Source organism: Hippocampus comes, unplaced genomic scaffold (genome assembly GCF_001891065.2).
Source record: "Hippocampus comes isolate QL1 unplaced genomic scaffold, H_comes_QL1_v1.1 scaffold409, whole genome shotgun sequence".
Classification (NCBI taxonomy): Eukaryota; Metazoa; Chordata; class Actinopteri; order Syngnathiformes; family Syngnathidae; genus Hippocampus; species Hippocampus comes.
Genome location: NW_017804828.1, coordinates 666,469 through 693,078, shown reverse-complemented (window position 1 = coordinate 693,078; position 26,610 = coordinate 666,469). Strand labels below are relative to the sequence as shown.

General features: G+C 42.1%; 1 protein-coding gene across 2 annotated transcripts; it reads left to right on the top strand.

Annotated features, from left to right (window-relative positions):
* Nucleotides 1-886: 886 nt before the first annotated feature.
* Nucleotides 887-26,536, top strand: LOC109513715 (formin-like protein 13). 2 transcript variants are annotated; one of them, XM_019866321.1, is made up of 17 exons: nt 891-1,464; nt 2,635-2,763; nt 3,460-3,534; nt 3,635-3,808; nt 3,891-4,048; nt 4,624-4,812; nt 5,567-6,062; nt 6,209-6,371; nt 11,140-11,251; nt 13,401-13,491; nt 15,114-15,200; nt 20,001-20,153; nt 21,936-22,065; nt 22,146-22,178; nt 22,276-22,373; nt 23,565-23,648; nt 25,686-26,536. In XM_019866321.1, the coding sequence occupies exons 1-17, from the start codon at nt 1,393-1,395 to the stop codon at nt 25,785-25,787; spliced, it is 2,346 nt and encodes a 781-aa protein (XP_019721880.1). In that variant the 5' UTR covers nt 891-1,392; the 3' UTR covers nt 25,788-26,536. The 2 variants fall into 2 exon arrangements, 1 of the variants encoding a protein (XP_019721880.1); XR_002167850.1 differs by lacking the exons at nt 23,565-23,648; nt 25,686-26,536 and having other exon boundaries at nt 887-1,464; nt 21,920-22,065; nt 22,276-22,359.
* Nucleotides 26,537-26,610: the final 74 nt, after the last annotated feature.

The following is a 26,610-nucleotide window of genomic DNA, read 5'->3' as shown; positions in this document are numbered from 1 at the left end:
GATCTTCCATATCCAGCCTATTCAGTTCTTTAATCACTATCAAAATGCCTTCAAGTTCTTGCATTCATTTATTTGTTGAGCTTGCTTTGAAAAATAGTACGTAATGTTTGTTTGTTTCTTTCTTTATACATTGATCTACATATGATTGGACCCATCTGTCATTTAACAAATTGAATGTGGCCTTTGAGGGCATATTTTTTTGCCCAGCCTAACCTACTTTACTTTACAATCAACATTTATTAACTTCTTTTTACACTTGTAATTCCTTCATGTAACGCTTATGTCATTAAGAAGTATTTTCTCATTCAAGTTAAGTATATTTTACTATTGGGCTATGAATTCTTTCAAAAAGCTGTACAAGAATATTTAAATATCACTTAAAACATTGCCTGAGCAGTTCAGAAAGGTTTGACCCGGGAATGGATCATTTTCTACAGTATTTACAATACATGCATTTCCTATGAAATAAAGTATCAAAGGACAAAAATTGTGCCATCTAGTGGATTTGGTGGGCATAGCTAATGCTACCAGTTGTAGTCACCACAAGTAACCTCTCTCTCTCTCTCTCTCTCTCTCTCTCTCTCTCTCTCTCTCTCTCTCTCTCGTTCCCACGCTCTCTCACTCTCGCTCCCTCGCTCTGGCTCCCTCTCTCCCTCTCTCTCTCTCTCTCTCTCGCTCTCTCTCTCTCTCTCTCTCGCTCTCTCTCTCTCTCTCTCTCGCTCTCTCTCTCTCTCTCTCTCTCTCGCTCTCTTTCACGTACTCTCTCTCTGTCTGTCTCTCTCTCTCTCTCTCTCTCTCTCTCTCTCTGCCTCTCTCTCTCTCTCTCTCTCTCTCTGTCTGTATTTTTTTTCCCCCCCCCCCCACACACACTCACAAGCACAATCAAGACAATTAGTGACATCCAACTATGTAACCAAACCAGTGACAAACTTGCTGTCTGTCCATCTTTGACATTGTGGATGAGAGACTGAAAGGTTGTCCTTCGTTATATGTGCCTTGCAACTGAAGGTGTAGTCTGCCTTTCACGTTTGGTTCCCATGTCCCTTTTTTTCCATCTTCCTCATTTCAAACTTCCCTGTGAGGGTAAATTTCCCAACACTAATGTTGTTGTCTACGTGCTGGAGTGTGTTACTGTTTTATGCGTGCTGTACACATGTGCAGACGTGTGTTACATGAGGAGAAAGCCGAAAGGTAGGGGGAGAGAGGCGGAGCCTAGTCAGGTCTGACATACCTACAAAAAGTGGAACCTGAGCGGATAGTGGGCGGGGAACTGCCACACACAGTATAACAACAGCGGTTTGATTTTTTTTTCTTTTAAGGAGCAGATTGGTGCGGGAAAAGAAACAAACAACTCTAGTGGAGTGTGAAGGTGCACTGAAACTAACTTTGAGAATGCCGAGTTTGGGAGCAAAGAAGAAGGACAATGTGTCCAGAATGGAGAGATGTATTGAAGACTTGCCACAGGTGAGAGAAAACTTATCAGGACAAGAAAGATCATGTTAAGAGACAACTTGTCCAAAGTGTAATCGTGCCCAGAGTGAAGGTAGACTTTGGTTCCGTTTATGAAAAGATCTGAAACTTTCACGACTTCCTCACTTTAAATGTGTGCAAACACAATCACCGAAAAGATTTTATCAACTGCAGTGGTTCCTCTTTAACAGCGCGTTGCACTTTAGATCAGGTAAAATCAGGTCTAAGCGGTGGCGCAGGTGGTGTAATCTGATTTTGGTGGGTTTTATCCCGGCCCAGGAAGACAGATTTGGAGTGAATGACATCGTATTGCGTTCATAAAAATGCTAAATTAAATTAATTTAATGCATTATTATCATCATCATTTTTATTTTATTTTTTTAAACACCCTCCTGGGCCACAGCACAGCCATGCAGGGAGGTTCTGTCACAGAAAGTGTAAGACATTCTCGTGTGTTCACTTCTCAGCGGTGATCTGTGATCATCCACCCGTGATGCTCTGCTTGCTATTCCTTATAAATGTTCTCTGTGCTCTTCAATTTTCTGCATGGTCAAATTTTGCCTCCATAAAATCAAAGTGGAGTGTGACTCTCCTGCGTCAAATATAAAAGGATTGAGGGGAGCCCTTCGATTGGTCAGGAATCAAGTCACCTGTGTTCACTCCCACAATGGCGCAAACGCCCCTTTCTAATTGCGTCCATCTACAAAAATCCAAAAGAAAGTAAAATCCATCCATGTACACATTAGATGCCGCTTTGCACTAGAATTGAGTTGAGCACAAAAAGAGGGCCTAATTGTTAAATAATGAATAAATACAAGACTTAAAAATTATTTTTAGCACATACTTTTGTACGATAATGAATTACGAATCATTTATTGACTGTTGCAAGCAACTTTTTCAGTAATCTTTTAACATTTTCATACAAGTATAAACAAAAGTGCATAATAAAACTAAAAGTAAAACTGCTCACCCTTTGAAGATGTCCGTTAGACCCATATTGGTAGGTAATTGTTGCATGGTAAAAATGCAGATGAACGAAGCAATAATATTGAAAGTTTGACTTGGAAACACACGGACGGTCAGAAGAATGAATTCATTTTCAACGCCAAACATGAAATGAGACTGTATGCATCCTGATTGAGTTGTGATGTGCTGTGATTTCAGCTGAGCAACGAGATGCAGCTGAGCATCATGAACAAGGTGAAGAATGGAGAGCTGTCCATCGACGACGCTTTGGACCTCGCCAGGAAGGACCGAGGCCAGTTAACCAAATTGCAGAGTGCTCCCGAGGAGGTCAGAACCTTTCATCTGAGACAACATCCGATTCGTACCGTCTTGAAGTCATGATGCTATCATCCCGTGACAACTTAATTGCGCACAGATATGACAAATATGGGGGATATTTGCATGCTATCGGGGGATTGCCATGATATGAGGTGATATACTGACAAGCATGAGAGTCCATCCATCCGTTTTCATTGGTGAGCTGTGCTCATTCGCACTCACAGTCCTTCATTCATTCTCTTCTTTGAGATGTCACAAGAGTCATCTCAGCACTCAACGCGCCATATAAAAGTGTCGTTTTTCATTGCATCACTCTCAAGTGGAAACCTTCTAAATCCACTTCACAATGACGTACTCCATGTCCTCTCGCATCTGCTGTTAAAAGCAGGTAGCTATATTACAAAACACAGTGTTTCCCTGTCCACCACAAATGTTTTCCAAAAACTTTCACTCACGAGCCGATCTCCATCACTTTGTCGTCATGAACCAGGTGCGGACATAAGAATACACATTTGCTCATGTCTTTTATGCAGTGCTTTGCATTATTATTATTGCTCTAAAATGTGACTTACGCAGTTGTTGGACAGTTATGAGGAATGTGTCCAATTCAACCAATAAGAAATTTGGTAGATGATTTGTTCAGATGGGAAAGTAATCAGTTCTTTTTTGTATTCAATATTTACTATGTTGTGTCTTGTGACACAGGAGGAGCTTCCCTCACAGTACAACTTCAGCGTGCACAAGCATGGACGCTATAGGTGGAAGAAGAGGGTTCTTCAGGTATCTATCTATCTATCTATCTATCTATCTATCTATCTATCTATCTATCTATCTATCTATCTATCTATCCATCCATTCATCCATCCATCCATCCATGCAGATGGATTTCACCACCAAAATGCTGTGCACGATCGAGAAAGGCATCGTCAAGCGCCAACTTCCCTTTGTCATCATCAAAAGTTGTGATGACGGAGTCGGTTCCAGGTTCTCTATTTCGTTCAAAGGCCACCATGATTACGAACTGGAAGCCACTTCAGTGGACGACAAGCATAAGGTTGGATTTTGACACTTGTAACACAAAGGACGTGTACATTTTTGCTGTCACTCCATTTTCATCTGTGCTTCTTTTTCTCCAGATAATGCAGCTTGTTAACCAGATAATTTACAGAAACATCTACAGTCATGCAGAGGGGGGCAGTGTAGGCACACACCAGCAGCCTCAAGCATCTCAAACCCTACGGGAAGGTGTCCTTATGCTGCACAGAGGCGGGCTGGCATCATTTCGATGGGTCAAGTACAAGCACTTTCTTCTAAGTCATTTACTTCACTTTTGTTTTGGATATCAGGTTAGTTCCAGAATGAAGGCAAATGGGCGAGATCGAATAATAATGTTGTGTAGTGTAGTTACGGTCAAAAGAATTAGCCCCCAAGGAACTATTGTACAGTTACGTTGTGTTTTCAACACATGCAGAAATATGTAGCCAGTTGTTTTCTGATTAACACAGCATGTTGAAGTGAATTGCCCAGTTACCCATTCAAGAAGTGACACTGTAAAATTGATGCTTCGAGAAGGAATGGGAAGGCCTTCAACCCTAAAAATACTGTTCCCACAGTGAAGCATGGTGTGAACTGCAATATTTGGGGCTGCTTTGTTACTTCAGGCACATGAAACTTTGTGCCAATCTAGGTTGACATGGTTGCCCAACTTTCAAAGAAAATGACACTCAAAACTGGTCCTTCCAAAGGCTACTAATTGGGCCATGTTGTCTGCTTGAGGGACGGACAGAATTTAGTGGAACTATGCTATTTTTGTTACACATGCCTAGCCACTTAAAAAAAACTACATGATCTCCTCTGCTGTCATTCCAGATATGAGGTCCAGCTGCACCCTGGCCAGCTAACACTGACCCCTTTCAGTCGACGTGGCGCCGCCGATGGTGAACTGATGACCTTGACGCCTGTAAGCGTTGTGATCCATCTGTCGGATGGAGACACCAGTGTCCAGAAACCTCTCAGTGCCGATACCTTCACCCTCGTCACTCGCAAAAATGAATACCAGTGAGTGGAGGTCTCTGTGTCAAGATGACTATAAATGAATCGGAATATTTTGTATTCCGATTGCGAATGTTATTGACCAGCAATCATACTTATGCTATCTTGAAGGGAAAAGAATGAAAACATTTTTCATTTTCTGCCTTCAAAAAAGTCCTATGATTGGCTGGCGAACAGTCCAGGGAGTACGTTGCCTCTTGCCCAAAGTCAGCTGGCACAGGCTCCAGCTCACGCGTGACCCTAATGAGGACAAGCGCAATAGAAAATGGGTAGCTGTATTGATGCTTAACAGAAGCATCATCGGTGAACATGCATGGGTTACTCTTCTATCAAGCTTCTTTGTAACTTTTCTATTTTGAAACTTGCTCTAGGAGAAGATCAAGGCTAGAATAATGGCAAGAAAAGCTAAATATTCTTTCTACCAAGCATAACAGTTCATGTCTGTTTAAAAAGCAACGTTTGTTCAAATCCTGTTCAGGCTGCGTGCTGATAGAATGGCGTTAGCTAGCTTTGTCAGCTAATAGTATGACATCATTACATACCAGCGAGACAGCATGTAACTGGGCAATTATTTCAAGAAAGAAAGTGCTTTGTAGGGTGCTTTGACAGTAGTTGTAGACAAGAATCCCATTTAATTTGACTTTTTAAAACACACTTCTCGTGACATTCCTACTAACAGTGTATCATGCACCTTGCAACTAAATATTCAATCAAAGCAGTACAAAGGATCAAGATATTGTGGTTTACTGGTTCACTACAGCTTCAGAGTGCCCCCCTCGAGTCAGCCGCTTCCCGGTGCTGTGCAGACGGAGCGAGACGCTTGGGTCCACGCTATCAGCAAGTTGTGTTCGGACTGGAAAAGAAAGTCAAAGAGCGAGCGCATGTTTATGGGCGGCGAGAGCCTCCGACATCTCAGCATAGCAGAAGACGTAGGGGAGGACAATAACGACTCGGACCTCGAGTCTGCTGGAGAGGATCTTTATGAAGATCCAAATTTGGCTGGTGAAATGAATCAAAGTTCCTCTCCAGAAATTCCTGATGTCCCAAAACAGGCTGCTCCTGATCCTACCCTCTCCCACCCCGGCCCCCCACCCTCTAGCATGGACCCCAAAAACAATCAAACAGGATCACAAGAGGACACAGTTTCCTCCACCAAGACAATACCACCGCCGCCACCTTTACCCCTCAGGTTCAACCTCAGTCCAAGAAACATCCACACTAAGGCTTTCCACTGGGACCTAATTGGACCTGACAAGGTACCACACCACTGAACACCTCACCAATTGATTAGGTCTCATATTTCTACAGTTTATGGGGATTGGTGTGATAGGCTGTGATGTATTAACCGATAACGATGAAATCTGGGGTATGAAGGGATGGCAAATCTGTTGTTTCTCTGCAGATCGCGAAATCATTTTGGGAGAAAGGAAGCCAGCGAAGAGTTGAAGTCAACACAAGGCGTTTGTACATGCAATTTTCAGTGAAAAATGTCGGGTCCTTTGCAGCACCGGAGCCCAGCAGTACGCAACACATCATGCTCAACCAGAAGATTGCGCACAACTTCAGTGAGTAACCAAACATGATTATTATTATTGCAAAAGCCACGATGACTCTAAAAAATGTCTTCAATAGCGACAAAAACATGTCGGTCAGATTCACTGTACACTAAATGGTGCTCACAAACTTATAACATGGCATTAGTTTACATTTAAAAGCCCTTTTGTGAAAGCTGCCGGTTTTGAGGGTCTGTCATACATGGAGGAACTCATTGTCATGGCGGGACTTTCTTTTTTTTCCCTTTATTTTTAATAAGGACAGTAAATTCACAGTCAAATATGAACGGCTTGCTGGCCGACACATTTAGTAACATACAGTATAAAACTCATAAACATGTACTTGGAGGTGTAATTTCCTACTTAATTGATGGGTTTTACCCGCCTATTAACTTTACAAGCACAAGCAAAGAAAAAAATGGGACTATAACGTGAGCGGGACACTTTTTTTGAGGCCGATATATACTGTGCTGTTCTTCAGCTTGTCCTGCAGGGTGCAGTATGTCATCAATGTTAGTAGCCGCTGTATGGCTCCATAGAAGTGAGCCATATTGTTTTTCCTCTTCAAAAGCTTTTCTCTTCTGATGAACTGGTTGCACTCTGCGTGTATATTTCAAGAGCGCAGTCAAGAGAGACCGTCTCACAAGCTTCCCTCACCAAGTCCTTTATTTGGCTCAGACACAGGGATCCAGAGGTGGGCGATGGCCTGCTAAATGGAATCAGTGCGAATGTGCGGGCGGGCAAGATAATTAGAGTCCACATATTAATGAAAAATGGATTGAGAATGTGCTAGTTCACCGAGATTCCCTGTTGGACATAGAGGACCTCAGAATGCTTTGGCGAAAGTTTGAAAACGTTGCTCTGATGAGCAGCCTAGGCCATGTGAACCCAAAATATCGTCATATATCATATTTAGCCCAATCTTTTGGCGATGTTCATGATGGAGATGTAGAAAGACACACAAACTCCTCCAGGAGTCCATCCATCCTTGTTCTAATCCGCTTATCCACACAAGGGTTGTGGGCGTGTTGGAGCCTATCCCACTTGTCTTTGAGCAGTGGGCAGGGTTCACCCTAAGCTGGTTGCCAGCCAATCGCAGGGCACACAGAGACGAACAACCATCCACGCTCACACTAACACGTACGGACAATTTAGACTAGAGTGTTCCATTAACCTGCCATACATATTTTTGGAATGTGGGAGGAAACCGGACTACCCGGAGAAAACCCACGCAGGCACAGGGAGAACATGCAAACTCCACACAAGGGGGCCGAAGCCGGAATTGAACGCTGCACCTCTGCACGGTGAGGCCTCCTCCAGGAGTCAAGTTTCATTAATGCAAATATGGGGGGGAGGGGGGGTAGTTTTTAACAGGAGTTTTTACCTCTCCTTTTTTTGTGGTCTCTTGGCATCGCCCCAAGCATACACACACACACACACACACACACACACACACACACACACACACACACACACACACACACACACACACACACACACGCATAGTGCACTTTATTTGCATGTTTATAAAATAGAAGTAAGCCTTGATGCTGTTTATTCTTCTTATTCCTCTCATTTCTCATTCTCAACCATATCACTTATGCTGTGACACAGGAAGAGTGTGTGTGTGTGTGTGTGTGTGTGTGTGTGTGTGTGTGTGTGTGTGTGTGTGTGTGTGTGTGTGTGTGTATGAGAGTGAGAGTCCATGTGTGTGAACAAACACAATGGAGCTGCTGGAGTCTTCCCTGTGCTTCCGCAGAGATGTTAATTCAGTGCAATTGGCTAGAATTGCATCGAGCATTGTGACCCACTGACACCACCAAAACTTCTGCTTTCTCTTTCAGCAGTTTTTGCTGTTTGAAGGCGAGTTTGGGAGGGGTGGCCGGTGTGTTACTCCCATCAGTTTCCTCTTTACCTTAGCAGGTGTCATACAATCTCTATGGCGTTTAAGTCTGGAGATCGTCTTAGCTTGTCTAACTTGTTACCCCAGAATGAATTCCTTTGTTGTTTTGGCTGCGTTTCAAATCCAAGTTTTTCTGCAAAACAGAGGACCTCACACTCAGTTTGGCTACATTGTTCTTCAAATTTCTTTAAATGTTTCCGTCGACTTCTGAGTTCCTTTTGATGCTGCCATCAATGTGTTCGATTAATGAGAATGAGTAAATATATGCAAGAAGAAGCCATTCATGCCCAATACGAGACTTTACCCACAATGAGCATTGCTGCTCGGCTTTTTATGCTTGTGTCATGAGCAGTTCCTTTCTTTCTTCAAACCTTAGCCTTTCTGCCATTATGCTCGCTGTTCATCTTTGTCCGAACGACTTTGACCCCTCCTCGAAAAATTCCAGTCTGGCCTTTGTATTCTTTGTGCTGAAGCGTGAGCATGAAATATTTTATTATTGATCTAGACTATTTTAAAAGTTTCACTGTTGTTGTTTAAAACCAACACGCGCACGCACAAAAAATAAATTGAAAAGAATTAGTCATCCAATAGCGACAGTATGTGATCCTTTTAAATGTCATCTGCTCATTTTGCCTTGAGTTGGAAAATATGAATATGCTAATAATTGTTTTATTGCAGCTTTTTTTATTTGGCATTTCTCTCATTTTCAAAAAGAGCTGTGCAAAGCTTGACAGTAAAATCCATAAATGTTGGCACGTGGACACAATCCTCATGGATTGTAAATGAAACGAACTTCTTTCATTAGTGTAGGAATTAGTTGTTTGTATGAATACCCGCCACTTTTTGAGGGCCCAAAAGTAATCGGAGAAATTACCCATCATAAAGTCTGATTCCATGATTCACAACGTGTTGCCTTCATTATAAGGCTTTTTATTTTTTGCGGCTCCGGACATATTTGTTTTTTTTTGTTTATTTTCGTCCAATATGGCTCTTTCAACATTTTGGGTTGCCGACCCCTGGGTTAGCACAACCGCCTCACAATTCAGAGGACGGAGGGGTTCAAGTTTGGGCTCGGAGTTATCCGGTTTCCTCACCTATTCCCAAAACATGCAGGATAGTTAAAGCCTCCAAATGGTCGGTGGCTGTGAATGTAAGAGTGAACTGCGATGGGTTGACAACTGGTTCAGGGTGCACTCTGCCTCTCACCTGAAATCAGCTGGGATACGCTCCTGCACACCTGCGACTCCAATCAGGTTACGCGGCACAGAGAGTGGATGGATATTGTTATTAATTTATGCTGTTGCTGTCCAATTTGTGACTGTAAAAGTAGAATTTCTCCATTGCAGTACAAAGAAATATTTGAATGTGCCCCAGGGTTCCTGCCGGTGTGTTTGGAGACCGTGTGGATTCAATCTCATTGAACAGAAAACAATATCGACTAGAAACAACATGGAAGAGTGTTTGAAAGTGTATATTTTTAAGAGCTGCTTAAGCATGCTGCCTAATTAATAGTGGCCACTTTAGAGTGTATGGATAATCGCTAAGCAGTCAAGTGTTGTTTAACACTTGAGTTCTCACGTTAAAAGGAAGCATTGCTCTTTTTTTTTCTTTAAAAAAAAAGTGTAATTCATCAACAATTCATGAGACGTGTTTCTGACTTCTGAGCAATTGATGTGAAAGATCCACTATCGGATGGTGGTTAATGTAAAAAAAAAACGTTTTTACCCAGCTGAATTCATGGCAATGGAAACAATCTGTTGCAGGGTCAGCTCAAACACTCACCCCTGTAAAACCTTCGACAAATCAACATTTTGACATGCTTCAAAGCCGTAGACGGGTGTGATTAGGTCACAAATGTAAATATAAAATAAAGAAACCAAAATGAAAAATCCGGAATGCCCAGCAATGCACAGCGCAGTCTGCCTAATTCGAAAACATACGAAAATGTCAACGAGAATAGAGTTCATAATGTTGAGATATGGCGGCCCAGTGGTGGTCCAGTGGTTAGTGCGTCGACCTCACGGTTCAGAGGTACCGGGTTCGATTCCAGCTCCGGCCTCCCTGTGTGGAGTTTGCATGTTCTCTCCGAGCCTGCGTGGGTTTTCACTGGGTGCTCTGTTTTCCTCCCACATTCCAAAAACATGCATGGCTGGTTAATGGATCACTCAAAATTGTCCCTCGTGTGAGTGTGAGTGCGGATGGTTGTACGTCTGTGTGTGCCCTGTGATTGGCTGGCAACCGGTTCAGGGTGTCCCCCGCCTACTGCCCGAAGACGGCTGGGATAGGCTCCAGCACGGCCCGCAATCCTTGTGAGGATAAAGTGGATGGATGAATGTTAAGATCCTCACTGGACTGAAGTACCCTGAGCTCAACGTTGGCTTCATAAAATCAGAAGTTTTGTATAATATATAATTAGACGTTTTTTTACGATTATTTTATCCATTTGTTAAGATGACTATGATAATTTAGTGGATTTTTTTTTTTTATCTGTTTCACTTTTTGACGGCTTCATTTTCAAAAATGAATAAATATTTACTCATTAATCCTGATTCCCAAGTTTCACATTTCTGCTGGTGACAGGCAGCAAAAATGTGATTTCCCTGTCTGAAGTGTGACATTTTACATCTGCATAAAAAAAACAAAACTCTCGAAGCAGTCGATTCTCGCACGCTGCTGCTTTCGAATGTGTAAAAACAAAACAAATCGACCTGATGTTGCAAATGTGCGTTTCCCCGAGGTGTTTGGGAGAAGTGAGGCGTAATTAGGCTGCAGACGTTTTGTCTTTTTCTTTCCAGTCATTCCTTTGCAGGGCAAGCCAAAAAAAAAAAAAAAAAAAAGACAGCCGAGCTCACGCTGTCGACTCTCTTGTTCTTGCAGACATTTTCCTCAAAAGTTTTGCGGTGCAGCCCGCAGAGCTGAAGGACAAACTCTTCATCATTAACGAGGAGGATGGAGGCCTGTCTGACGAGCACATCACCTCTCTGAGGAGGTATGACTTTTTCAGGCCCCAACTTCCTCATTTGTATTCCTTCCTCGCCAAGACGAGAGGCGAGTCGATCTTTTCGCCCGAGTCAGCGAGCAGGGGAAGCGATGCGTTTCAACCTTTAGCCTTCAGTAATGTCCTTTTTCAACTTCAAGAAGATATTAATGCCATCACGGCATGTGACACTGAGGCTGTGGAACAAAGTGAGAAGTAGGAGAAGTTGTTTTATTTACATTATCTGATCATCTGCTTCCTGCATTCGCTAATGAAAGATGGAAACAAATGAAAAATTGCAGATGAACTCAGTCAACTTTTTTTTAATGATTGATCATAGCAATATTGATTGAAATTCACAGGTGCGCATCAGTGCGGCAGAGAGTCTGCTCCCGGTGACAAGCACATGATTTATTCTTTCATATTTAACAAACGTGACAGTTGGTGATCCAAAAAATGTCGGTCCAACTCTGACAATCACCAAATCGACCGGAACTAAAAGCAGAGTGAGGAAAGCAGAAAGGAGTGGTTTTGGGATAGTCAGACAGCCATAGCATAGCCTCATTCGCTGAAGATTACTAGTTTTGCTGAGGCAGAAAAGAAGAGCACGCCGGCCCACATCGAATTCAACCAGCAGAGGTCCCATCGACAGTCAAAGCTCAATATGACATCGGCAATCATGCCAAGTGGGCCAGTGTTTCCCCTTTTGCATGCCCCGGGTTCTCATACTAAAGAGCAGATGGCAAACCCTTTTACCAGAGCAGTGCGGTGATGAAATTTTTATCCCAGGATATTTGTGGAGGTCACAATGAAAGTGGCCTGCTACTTGCAGATAACTCACTGGATCTGGATGCTGACTCCCCCTGGAGAGCACCCACTGATCTAATGTACTGTGGAGGGGAAGGATTTTATTTATTCTATAAAAACATAATATATATTTTAATGCGTCACTGCGTGCGCCTCAGGAATACAATCTTAAAAAGAAGCTCTCCCAACAGGTGCTGCAATATTAATGTCCGGTGGCCCTCCGGAGGCACGAGGCGGCCTCATGAAAAAGTCAATGCATTTGGTTTGGAGTTCAGAAGCCGAGCAAATGACAGAAAGAGGAAGTTGGACCGCACACGAGCAAGGTTAAAGTCAGTGCAGGCACTAAACGGCGAGGCGCATCCTGTCTAAACGTAGAAGGGCATCAATGCATCCATTCTCTGAACCGCTTTATCCTCACAAGGGTCACGCGGCGTACTGGAGCCTATCCCCAGCTGTCTTTGGGCGGGGGACACCCTGAACCGGTTGCCAGCCACATTGCACACAGAGACGAAACAACCATCCGCGCTCACACTCACACCTAGGGACAATTTAGAGTGTTCAATCAGCCTGCCGTGCATGTTTTTGGAATGTGGGAGGAAACCAGAGTACCCGGAGAAAACCCACGCAGGCACGGGCAGTACATGCAAACTCCACACAGGAAGGCCAGAGCTGCAATCGAACCCGGCACCTCCGCATTGTGAGGTCGACGCGCTAACCACTGGCCCACCGGGCCGCCACGTCGAAGGAAAGAATGGCATAAAAGGGTCAACACGGGAATGTACCTTGAGGTCCAGAAATATTGGGGAGTGACAGAATCCTATCGTTTTTGCCTCTATACACCACCTCAATGCGTTTGAAAGACACCTATGTCCAATGGTACCCAACATTTTTTGTGTCACGGACCAATTGAGATAAGTACATGTTTGCTTTTGAATTGGCAATTTTAAAGCCAATTTTTCATTCGCAACATTTGTATTCACATGCCTTTGCTTTGAATTTGAAATATCCAAACTTCTGCATTAGACAGGAATTAAAATGCAGCACAGAAAAGCACATCTCTCTATAGGACAAACAGCCACATTTGCTCACTTAAGTCAAAATGAATATCACCAGCTCACTAAAAAGCAGCAGAAATGTGCGTTCTCCTAGCCGAGAGGGATGGTACTAGTAAAAAATTAATAATTAAAAAGAAAAGGATGATTGTGGCGTCCTGCGTTTCGCTATTAAGATCCGAGAATAGCATTTAAAAGGTGGCACATTTAACAAAGCCTTGGCAGTGGTCTGTGTTGACTGTGGGATGCCAATTAACATGTTGCTTTCAGCTAGCTAATCGTGTGTTTTTAAAATCTGACAGGTATGTTCCCACGGTGGAGGATGTGGAGATGTATAAATCCCACAAAGGACCAGTGAGCGAGCTGCATATTGTGGACCAGTACATGATGGAGGTAGAGAGTTTACTTTCTCCCATTGTGATTCCTACAGTCAGATTTAAAACGCCTGGCCCCGTTCCAGTAACATTATTCTCACTCTGTCAAGACACCTTCTTAACAAAATGTCACCTGCCTCCCATCTGACCTGTGTGTGATTCAGTGAAAAGAGTTTTAAAAAAGCACAGGCATCCCAAAACAGCTTTCAAGATGGTAGGCCTGAGAGGGATTTAATATGCAAGACGTGGGCCTGATCTCCTCTGCAACACGATGCGTCTTCGGTGCAAGCGAACGTTACCTGTGACAAGCTGCGGGCCAGAATAAAACATCCTCGATACACTGTTTGCCGTATGCGGCAAGCTCGAGGACTTATTGGAATATTCCACAATGCTAGCAGATTTCAAAAAAGAAAACGAGAGGACACTGACTGCTTTTAAGAGCACACATCATCTGAATCTCATTTGTTTCTGTGTGAAGTTGTAATTCCGTCTGACACGGTATCTCTATGTGGAAGAGGTGCTGAGTAAAAAAATAACAAACACCATAACGATGCCCAATGCTAACATGCTAATGTTGCATTCGTACTTGTGCAGTATCGGGGATTCGAGATGGCACAAAGGTTGACGGATAATAACGAATGGATTTGGCTGTTTTACACGTACATTGTGTTGGACCCGCTAATCACGGACATTTCTCAAAAATTCCACATTACAAAAACACACATCGATGGTTAATTAATGACTCTAGATCACTGGTGTCAAACTCAAGGCCCGGGGGCCAGATGTGGCCCACCACATCATTTTATGTGGCCCGCGAAAGCAAATCAAACATGTCAACGTCCATGATAGATGATTGCTAAAATCTTGCAAAATTTCAAATTCTCATATGTAATAAATAACATATATTGTAAGCATTTTCTTGTGACCAGAGTCACTTCAAACATGGTTGAATAACACATTATTCTTGACTTCTTCATATGGTTTGACAGTCATAATTGCCCTCCAAGGGAAACGATGACTGCAATGTGGCCCACAACAAAAATGAGTTTGACACCCCTGCTCTAGATTGTCAATAGATATGAATGTTACTGTGAATGGTTGTTTATCTATATGTGCACTGCAACCCCCCCCCCAAAAAAAAAACCAAAACAAAACTGGGTGCACCCCACCTCGAGGCTGCTGTTCACTTGTGAGTGACCCAAACAAAGACAAATGCAATAGAAAATACACTGCCCTCCATTATTATTGGCACCCTTGATTAAGATTTATTATCCTAATTTTTTTTGCTCAAATTATATAACACCAAAATAATTAAAAACAAAAAGAAAATCAGACCTTTAATTAAAATGCACTTATTCAATTGGAAAAAAAGGGGCTAGAGACGTCAGTGTCTAAACATAGTGAAAATGTCGCCAGTTAGCATAACTTAAGACACAAGTCTTAATTCTTGCTCTCGATCTCACTCGTACTAGCATCGACGTGTTCACATAAAAAGCCCATCTTTCGGCATTGCGGATTTTACGTTTTACATTCACTTCATGGTCACCGGAAGTGGGCCGGTTGACAATGTTGTCATCAGTTCTGTGCTAATTTCCCTAAGTTATCATTTTAAAGTCTCGGCATTCCTTCTTCATTTTGCAGATGTGCGATATTCCCTACCTGAGCACACAACTAGACCTGCTGCTCACCCTGAGAGAGCTTCCCATCAGCATGAAGGACCTGCAGCCTGTGAGTGCACTGACCCGGTAAAAAAAAAAGAAAAAAAAAAAAAGGTCAAATCCTTGTTTTTGTGTGTGTCGCATCGCTAAAAGCTCCCATCACACTAACTGCTATTATTCAGCAAGAGCCCTTTGCCTGTCTTTTGAATTTCCATGGCTTTCTTTTTATTTGATTTGTAAGCCTTCCAAACAGAACGCACTTTAAAACGACTCTTGATTTGATGGAGCGCGAGGAAAAAAAAAGATCTTAATCAAATCAAATTTGTGCTTTGTTCAGTCGGTGGTGCGAAGAATTCAAAGAATGCAATTTAACTTCATTGCGGAAACTTCTGCTTCTCTATGCAGACAAATGAATGAAGAGAGGTCAAAAACAAAATAAGCAAATATAGTTTTGAGTGTTTTTTCTGGAGTGAGGATCAATATTTCATCATTAGCCAGTGTGACTCTCTTACACAGGATCATTGTTTATTGGCTTGAGGGACTGCAGGCTGTGAAGTTATTGAAGTCAGACAGCATCCCTCCCAGCTCTTCTTCTACTCTTTTATTTTTCATTCTTCACCAACTTCGCTTTCATTTCAACTGTCTCGCAATGAAGACAAAACAGTAGCGCTACATCATACTCAACCGAAACAGGAAAACTCGTTTGGTGAGCAGTTCTTTCTACCTGGTTGTAATTTAAGTCGGCTCCGCATTTTGCCATTTTTGGGACATTTTGATTTTGGCTTTGCATTATGTTCGCGGCAGCCACGACAATCACCTTTAAGGTTGCCAAAGGGTGGATGGTCGTGACAGGATGGGGTGGGGGTGGGGGGGGGCAGGATAGGCAAAATTGACAGGCCATGACTGCCGTGGATGCCTGCACAGATTTTTAACGGTCACAAAATAAACCGAACCGCTTCATACAACAAAGAGGATGCAGAAAAGTGGTTAAGATTGCACGACTGTCTGTGTCTTATGTGTTGTGTTGAATAATTTTGTTATTTTGACTTCAAGCTGGCGCCACGAGAGTGGCTGCCTTTACAGCAGCTCCTATATTTTGTTCCTTCTTCCTTTCATAACTTTGCTGCTGTGAATTGGGAATTTCTCCATTGTGAGACTAATCAAGGTTTTCCGATCTTATCTTAAAATTTGGCATAACAGTCACCATACGGATGAGAAAGCTGTGCGGCTATAGTCAAAAAAGATGTCAACACAAGCTAACTTGACAGTTCCTACGAGGGCGTGGCAAAAGGTGGCCAGGGAGCAAATGTTGGTCCCCGGCATCACTCAGTCCTTTCAAGTTTTGGTCATGTTCTATCACCTCTGAATTATGTTTTGCCCCATTTTACTACATATTGTCACAGTGTTCTGACTGACAACTCGGGAGTATGGTAGCTCTTGCGTCGTGTCCAATTCACAATTGTAAGTGTGTATTATAGTTTGTTTTCATTTCATTTGGACTTGTTGTTTAATGTCAACTAGTTTTAATTCGCTTTTGAAGCAGGTTTGTTTAAAGTGCCGTTTTCATTCTTTTTGTTTTAGTATTAGTTTTAGTTTCTTGAAATATATAGTGCATTTGTACTATTTAGCAAGGTAAACTACAATTCTCAAATGTCTCTTCCAGCAATACCAAAATAAATTCATTTAAAATGAACTCTGAACGCTCGTATATATTAATTGACAAAAACAAAAAATATATACTGTATATGAAAGATGTAGCTTTAGATAGTCTCTTTTTTTTAAACATTTGGTTTTTATTTAATTTTGTTTTTTTGAAAATGTTTTTTTTTTTTTCAATTTTTGTTTTTGTTATTTTGTTAGTCATTTTTTTTCAACACAGCAACCTTGGTCAAATCACAGCACGACGTGTGATGGTTTACAGAACGTCTGACAGGGAAGCTTAACAGCCCATTCGACCAACACCCCTTGTGACAACATTTGGACTTAAATCCAGAAGGAAAAATTGGGCACTATTACAATTCGGGCAAACGAGACTGCAGTGACAATCGGGAACAGAATGGAAACCTTGCTTAACATGAGGTAAAAAAATTAGCGCGTGTGTTGACCTTTGAGAGATAGCACAGTGCCATAGGGTTCCAAAATGTTGGAAAATAAAAATGAAAATGAAGGAGTAGCAGGAAAATATACTGTAACAACAGTGGGGTAGGGAGGGGGGGGGGGCTTTAGGCTATTTCTTCATTGGCTTTCATTTCACGCCTGTGGCTCAGTCCAATTCAGTGTTCACCCCACACATAATAAGAATCTGCTATCATAAATACTGAACAGGTTTAATATTTATGATGTTCGGCCCCTCTTATCACCCTTACAACAATTGTTATCTTTTTTTTTTTCATATGAATACATTACAACATAGGACAAAGATAATGACATTCAAAAATTCCCTCCCCATAATATTTATTTTAAAAAGTTTTGTAAAACAGCTAATGCCCTGCCGATAAATTTTACTTTTATTGTTGTCGGGTGTTCGGGTTACTTTTCTGATTACGGTAACTGGATTTTGAATTGGAATTTTATTCTGCCAAATATCAGAATTTGCTCCAATGTTTAGCTTTACTCCAATATGAATTTCTCAACAATTAAATGTGTGTAAAAACAGACTCATGAAAACCCTGAAATGTTGTTTTGCTGTTTTAAAATAGCGAATAATCGAATTGATCTATCTAATAAAATTGCCGTTTTTTTGCACTGGACGAGAAAAAAACATCTTTCATTTATGATGGGCGAGCTATCGCTTATTCAGTCCAAGCACTTATTGGATGCTGGTTAATACATCATAGCGTAGTGCAGCAAGCCTCCATATACGTACATATATGCCACCTCTTGCTTGTGAGCGGTGTAGTGATGCCATGACATTGTTCAACAAAGTAGTGTATTTGCTTATATGACTCGTTCAAGTTTGAGATGCCTCCTCCGAACTAAAGTTGGAGCTCAGTTTGTTTGAAACAAAACTCGAGGTGGGGCGGAAATGGTGAAATCACCACCGGTGAGATATTTCTCACAAGCTGGTGGGAACTTTCACTGCCAAAATACCTTCACATCCTAGAAGTGACATCTACTTAAGTGTTGTGTGTGTGAGAAAGAGCGTGTGTGTGTGTGTGTGTGTGAGAGAGAGAGAGAGAAAGACAGACAGAAAGAGAGAGTTTAATGCACATCGTGATTAGCACATATTGTACAAATGTGTTGAACCAACAACTTCTCAAGAAGTTGAATGACTGATGGGAATTCAGGAATTTGAAGTGTTGATCATCAGATGGCTCAGCAGGACTTTGAATCAACTGACAAAAGTTGCTCGAAGCAATGCAGCGTGGAAATCGCATAATGATAAACAGTACAACGGACCTCCTCTCGATCAGGCCATGTTGTCAAGCAACTTTCCCAAGTTTGTAGCATAGACCCGTGGTAGCCAAGTGGTCAGTTTTTTGACTTTGGTAAGTGGATTGGGGTCAAAATGGTTTGCTGTGTGACAGGAGGCTGTTCAACTTGTCTCGGTCAAGGCGTGCGGATGGATCATTTGTTTTCTTTAGAATCATAGCCTTAATTATTTAACTTTCAAATGTATTGGTATAGGTGGCCCGGTGTTCCAGTGGTTAGTGCGTCGACCTCACAGTGCAGAGGTACTGGGTTCAATTCCAGCTCCGGCCTCGCTTTGTGGAGTTTGCATGTTCTCCACGGGTCTGCGTGGGTTTTCTCCGCGTACGCCGGTTTCCTCCCGTATTCCAAAAATATGCATGACAGGCTGATTGAACACTCCAAATTGTCCCTAAGTGTGATTGTGAGCGAGGATGGTTGTTTGTCTCTGTCTGTGCTCTGCGATTGGCTGGCAACCCGTTCAGGGTGTCCCCCGCCTACCGCCCAAAGACGGCTGGGATAGGCGCCAGCACCCCCCGCGACCCTTGTGAGGATAAAGCAGATCGGAAAATGGATGGATGGATGAATGAATGTGTTGGTATAATGTAGGCGAAATGCTAATAAAATATCCTGTGGCATTATTGGAAAAAACAGACCTCATGCACTGCAGACATAATAATAAATGATAAAATTTCAGAATAAAAAATATTTGCTTACGTAACTTTCAAACATACTAAAACAGGTGAAATGCTAAAAAAAAATGCTTTTTTTGCGCATGCGCAAGTTAATACTCTGTGGCATGATGGAAAAAATGTTTTTAGCATTTTAACCTAATCGTACATTTGAATTTAGTTGCAAATATGTTTGAAAATACTAGCACATACGTTCAAATAAATTTAAATACGTTTGAAAGTACTTGCAAATACATTTGAATGTTTGTATTTTAGTGTGTGTGTGTGTGTGTGTGTGTGTGTGTGTGTGTGTGTGTGTGTGTGTGTGTGTGTAAAATAAGCATATGGTGACAGCATGTTGGTGCTGGCTGGCTCTGAGGCTCTGTTAATGGCAAGATTAACTCCCCCATCATTCATTTCTATTCCAAACAGCTCATCGGAAAAACCGAACCAGTCCTACTTTCACTTCCGCCCTGTGCTTGTTAAACAAGAGATTCGTGTGTTTTTCCAGAGGGATATTAGCACTTGACACAATTACATACAAAATAATCATCTCGCCCAACAACACAGGCCTGATTATTCATCTCATTGGGTCAAATGAGGTGGTGTTTTGAATGCAAAAAAAAGAAACAACCTCACTATAGCCCAGAGTTATTTTGGCCTCAATACTCAAAACATGTTTGTTGTGTGCGCATGTGTCAATGTGTGTGTGCGTGTGTGTGCGCGGGGAGAGCAGGGGCTGATTAATTCAAGTAAAAATAATAAACTCTGACGCTGTGTTTGCCTTGCAGTTGATTGGCCAGAAGATTGCGATGTGTACAGAGCTGAACAGTTGCAGGTCATTCGTTTCCGTGCTGGAGTACCTGCTGGCAATCGGCAATTACCTCAACGAGAACGCCGGAAAGAAGAAGGCCAAGGGATTCCGCCTCTCATCCTTAGCTAAAGTATGACTCCGCTGTCGGCTGACTCGGGTTGTGGCGCAGTGCTAATAAGATAGCGCTCATTGACATACACAACAGGGCTTTTCTTTCATTTTGACTCTGGGCCTTCCTGCTGTGGTCGCTTAAGTTCAATCACTTGTCTGGAGCTTACATTTTGACGAGTGATTGCTCCGTACCTCAAACTCACAGACGAAAGGAGCAATTACACAGCGTAGGTATTCAGCACAGGAATAGCGCAGCAAATGTAAATCAATACAAATGTATTACAGTAATAATAAAAGATTTTTTTTTTCGCATTATGGCTTTTTGGAACAGACACCTGGCAAAAGTATTCACACTCTGTACTTGAGTGAAGTACAGATACTTGTGTCAAAATATATCAACAGCAAAGCAAACGCATAGTCACAATAGCGTAGAATAATATTGCACAAATTAGCTTATTGCATCATTGCAGGAAATAGTATAGCGCATAACATAACAGCAGAGTTGTAACTTGTGGGTTGTAACAACCGACGTCTTTTGCGAGACATGCTGAGAAGGTGCCATCCACGTGGGGTAGTGAACCCAACTGTGTTTCTCTTAAAAGTCTAAATTGCTTTTTCTCTCTTGTAGCGGTTGGACATATGTGCAACTGTTCTGAATTTAATTTAAACCTCGTGTGCAAGTGGCCCCGCCAGGAATTTTTAAGGGCCTCTATGCTAGGCCCACACCTGAAATGTCCTCGACCTGCTTTAATGAAGCCGAGGCCTTCCGTTCCCTTCTGAGGTGCGGTCCTATTGAGCTATTAAATCGACATAGCCTGAGATAGATGGTCTTGAAATGCACGCCTGACTACCGTGTACGGCACGAAAAAAAGGCACTGAAGATTATTTTACTCTCACTGGCTGCTTCTTGTAAGATTTGCTGAGACCCGTACGACTTCAGGGGAATTGGACATTCAAATTTGAGAATTTATATCTTTGTAAAGGCCGATATCACCTACGAATTGTCACGTTGCGTGGTGGTGGTGGTGGACCCCAAAAAGCAGGCAAGAGGGAGGAGCAGGGTGTATTTGACAAATTGTATTAAAACAGAGAAAACTAAATCCAAAACAAAAAGAATCCAAAGTAGCAAACTAAACCATGACTTAAGCAAAAAAACTATCAATAACAGAAACATGACCAGAAACATGACAAACATACATGACAGCAACAAAGAAACAAACAATGACCCGACCATGAGTGGTTGGGCGGGAGTCCTTTTATACTACTAATTACATAATGACCAACAGGTGTGCAGCTGCAGGGGGAGCCCTACAGTGCCACCTGTTGGTCACAAACCGAATCATGACACGTATATTGTAACCCATTATGACATTAGACAGCATTGCTCCTTTTTCCAACATAACCAAAGCTAAAATAAGTGATTAATTAACTGTAAACACCTTGCAAAGCACAGTTGTCGGACTGTTTTTCCAACATATTATTCGATAGGGAAATGTTCACCTGTGTCAGCTGGTAGTCTCTGATTTTCTTGAAGAAAATTCCATTTCAACCTTAGCCAGAGAAGGATAAAAAAAAAAGTGAAAAAAAATCACTTTGTTGGAGTTAATTGAATTGTTGCGTTGACAGCACGAATGTCTGGCCTTCACATGAAGGAACTCACGAGATTACACAGGCACAGACACACACCCACACACTCGCACACACGAATGTTCAATCTTCCCTGGATGTAATGTGTTTTTTTTTTTTTTTAAACTAAGATGGCACTATCATGTCATTGCTCACAAGTGCTATCGATCCACAGCTGCCGCAGCTTCGCGGTACAGAGCGGACTTTCACCTTGCTCCATGCCCTTGTGGAGCAAATCATGTTGCATGAACCGGTCTTGGCCAACTTTACCAAGGAGTTGGGAGAATTTGAAACCGTCCCAGGAGGTATTTCCGTCTTCATGTTTGATCAAAGATGAAGAAGAAAATTAAGTTAAATGAAACCGCTTTCTCTATGTGTGTCCTAGCTTCTGTCAAAGGCCTAACTGCTGAGGTAGATGGTGAGTCGATAGCATTTCATAAGACTGCAAAAAGTGTTGGCCCCAATGACCCGCGGCCTAATAATAGTGTCGATGTGTTTTGTTTTTTTTCTATTAGTACTGAAAAATGAACTGCAGAAAGTCATCCAGTATGGAAAAAGCTCCAAGAAGAGAAATGTTGAGGCGCATCATGCACACTTCAGCAAAGACCTGAAGGTAGGATTAAAACTAGTGCCAAGATTTGGAAGTTGATTTGTGGCCACTTGGTCATTGGTAGTTAGCTCCATCAGTAACACAAAGCCAGACAGTTGGTAGGTGGTTCAATGGTAGGGGGTTGGCATGAAGGTAAATGTTTAGGGAGTAGGCAGAGTATCGAAGTAGACAGGTAGCAATGCTGTCCGGAAGCTGATCTTTTTCCACATTTTTATGTTAGAGCCCAATTTCAAACTGGATTATATTGATTTCCCCCCTCAAAAATCTCATCTGACGCATGCGATCGGAATAAAGGTAGCTTGAATTTATAGAACCGACAGATTTAATCAGAGAAAGTGAGTAAGAGGTTGGTGGCACAATGGAACCTCGCGGTGAAGCACAAAGCGCAGTCGGTGGATAACATGATGGCTAGTTGCGAGATGGCTGAAATGTAGATCGATGTTAAATTGGTAACACAAGGATCAGTATTAGGAAGAAAAGTAGAGGCCGGTCAGCATAAAGGTTAGTCAATCAGTAGAATGGTGGTGAGTCACAGCAAGCCGCCAGGCTTCTCGTTCTGTCTCGCCCATTATTGATCTCTGAAGGGTATGTAACTGGGAAGTCCTTGTGTGTTTCTTCCATACTTGGGCAAGAAATCTGATTCTGATTCTGAGTAGGTAGGTAAGTAACTTGAAGGGATGCATGTACAGTAGGTAGTAGGTGGGCAGGTCAGTAGATTGGTGGTGAGTAGATGGGTAAGTAGCTTAAAGGTGGGTGTGTAGGTAGTAGTGTAGTAGGTGGGGAGTCGGTGGGTAAGTACTGTAGCTTGAAGGGAGGTATGTATGTGTGCTGTACAGAGAAGGTAGTAGATTGGTAAGTATTGGTGGTGACTAGGTAAGTAACTTGAAAGTAGACATGTGCTTAGTAGATTGGTGGTGAGTAAGTACAAGTAGGTAAGTGGCACGAAGATGCAGTAGGTGGTTAGGTCAGTAGGTAGCCGGCAGATGGATCAATAACTATAACAAGGAAGAGATTTTGTTTGCAAGTGAGTCAGAAGTTATGGCAATTAGCACAGCTCATTCACCAACCACGAGTCAGCTGTGTGAACACGGCATACTAAACAGACTGGAGTTTTCGGAAGGGATATTTAGTGACGAGCACAGACTGCCTGATTGAAAAGACACTTACCTGCACGCCAATGTTTTTATTCCCCAGGTAGCAGTGGAAAAATACAACGCAGATCTTTTGGCCTTGACGAAGTCTTGTGAGGAGATGAAAAAGCTCTACTCGAGCATTTTGGTAATCCTTGACTTCATATGTCAGAAGCTTCTTTTTATTGACAACTTGCTCTATTCTCCCGGCGTGTCAAATTTGTCATCATTTGTGTTGTCATTCTAAGTAGAAAATGAAAATGAAAATTGTCCACTCTCTTAGTATATGTTCCGTGGCCACACTAAAATCCCTTATATCGCAAATCGGCATTCGCCGTTGAAATGGTTCGATTTTTTTTTTTCTCACGTAAAATACCCACTTTGGCTCAATAAAGGTTGAGAAACGGCACCTTAGATGAAGTAGCACGGAATCAACACTGCTTGGTGACAGTAGTAAAGGATTTCATTTCTTTACTATTGGTCATCATTTTATTTTATTTTTTTGTCTGAGCATCTTAAGTTCATATTGTCATGTATTTTTGTGTTCATTTTTCTCAAACAACCAAGCCTGTCTTTCAGAAAAATCCTTCACGTGGCCTCGATCCATCTCTATTGAAAGCCCACACATGCTTCACCGCTGGCTCTCTCTGCTGAGCTATGATAGAATGAGCGCTATGGAACGAGCGCTAGGAGAGCAGACAATTGGGTTATAGGAAGCCAAAATTAGATTGCTCTGTTTCGCCACAGCTCGCGCTCCAGTCAAGTGACGAGAGATTGGAACGAGTGCAGCAAATATTCAGTCTCGCTTGTATTGTCTCTTCCCTGTACAAGCTTCCTCCTTAAGTCAAAAACCCAAGTGACAGTATTTAGGAAGAAAGAAAGTTGGCATCCAGAGCAAGAAGGGTCCTGTCCCGCCTGATCCTGCAAATGGCGCTGTGGTGGAAAAAAAAAAAACGTTCTTTCTTTCTACAGAATAATGCATAGCACGTTTTCAGTTGCGATTAAACTCAGGAATTTGTGTTTTTTTATTATTATTATGATTGTTGTTGTTAGTATTAGTTTTGGTTTCGTTTAATTACTTTCATGACCTCATGTACCTCGCCTACTGCCCAAAGTGGGCCGGAATAGGCGCCAGCACGCCCGAACCCCCCCGTGAGGATTAAGCTGTTTTATTTATTTATTTAGTTATTAAAATAAAGACAAGGACTGCTGTTAGAAAACACTTGGTGTCACTGTCTTTCAAAACCAAAGACTAAGTCCGAAACCTCGCAAGGCATGAAGTTGCCATGCGTATGCGATGTGCTACATAAATAAATCTGCCTTGCCTTGTAATTTGATGTAACACAAAGCCACTGCCGGGCCATTGTGAGAGATGATGGCGGTTGACTGCAGCAATTCAGCAGTGGGTCTGGAAAAAGACACATTTTACTAAATAATAGTAAGCCTCGTCTTGTCACAAGGGCAAAGAATGCTTAATGATGACCTTGACGAGTTGAGATGTTCAATGTATAAAACATCATGGCTGCTTGTAAGATGTTGGAGGCAAGGAACTAGTGGGAGTGCGGAGAGACCCTTTGGAATATGACATGCTCTATGCATGGGGTACCTGCGTTTGCGGTTGCGATTGTTATATCAATCAAATACATAAATAAAATAAATCAATTTAGGAACATATGTCCATTTGTGATACCCAAGGAAGAAAACAGGAGAATCGATATGTGTCATGGTATTTTCCCATTTGTCCAAATGGTTAAAACCCCCACCCCCAAAAACCCAAAACTCAGAAGCTGGCAGCGGCACTCGCTCCAGCATGCGTCATGTTGATTAGGCCACTTTTAACCCCCATCAACCTTTAAAAAGTTTGGAAATCGGTGTTGGTGACCTCTAACCGTCCAGTTGAGTATTAAGTAAGCAATCCATGTCCAAGTCAGTGTTAAAGTACACCAGCGTAGCAGGTGGCATGCAGCAGCACTTTATGAGGTAATTAATTCAAACGACCAGTGTTAAGAACAAACATGAGCCCACCAGGCTATCGCTGCACTAATTAGGCTAAACTGCATTTGCTAATTGTAAAGTAATGGTGTTGGCTCCAAGGGTGCGCGTGTGTCCTTCCAAGTCTGTAACCGTGTGTGTGTGTGTGTGTGTGTGTGTGTGTGTGTGTGTGTGTGTTTTCTCTTTCTGCAAGGTGAAATTTGGAGAGGCGGCCGACCAGGACTCTCAGGAGCTCTTTGGCTTCATCTGTCAGTTCATCCACGACTTCAAGAGGGCCCGCGCTGATGTTATATAGAATTCATTCTCTGACACGACTAGAATATCAACCTTATGGTTTCTACTTCCGTTTTTCCACAATTTGAAGTCTATGTTTTATCAATGTTAAATTCAGCAATCAAAACAGTGAAACCTCCAATAAAATGTTCTCAAAGGAAATAATGGAAATAGAAAAAAAATGTGCTTCAGGTTCAAACTATAAACCTTGACTAACTGTATAAACAATATTTTAATTAACATGACGCCAATAGAACTCGACAGAGGGAGATTACTGCCTGTAATGAGGAGGCAATTCTCATTACAATTAGACAAAATCCCTTTTTTATATGTGTCTATTCCTCTTGGTGACAAAAAAAAAACCAACAAAAAAACATTGAGTGTCACATTTGTGTTTGTTGGTCCATCCTTTTGTTAGTTAGCAGACTTCTCCCTGGTTCATGGATGATGATGACCAGATGGGCAATGCCATTATATTTTGGGGTAATGCCATAATGACTCAAATGGTGAAAATGTCTTTCTTGAGCCAGGCATCACCATCTGAAAAGTTTTGTACTCAAAGTGTAATTGTGCTAAATGTCCTATTATTATTTACTATGTTGTCGGACTAATACTTTTGCACACTACTCCGGCCAGGAGTGGCCTTCTGGTGTGCTGGGCAGATGCCTGGTGGGCCGGCATCTTTTGGAAGGAGCAACCCATGAATCCAATATAGCAAACTATACAAATTGACATCAATAGCAGAATTACATCGTAGCCTACAAATTTGATCACAATTTTTCTTCAGAACATTTGATCCTCGTAGCCAACGTCAACTATTTCTAGTATTTTTACATCATAGAATG

Coding starts and splice junctions, on each gene's coding strand:
- LOC109513715 (XM_019866321.1), top strand. CDS start 1,393: ATGCCGAGTTTGGGAGCAAAGAAGAAGGACAATGTGTCCAGAATGGAG. Junction 2,764..3,459: donor TGCAGAGTGCTCCCGAGGAG/GTCAGAACCTTT, acceptor CTTGTGACACAG/GAGGAGCTTCCCTCACAGTA. Junction 22,179..22,275: donor CCTAACTGCTGAGGTAGATG/GTGAGTCGATAG, acceptor TTTTTCTATTAG/TACTGAAAAATGAACTGCAG.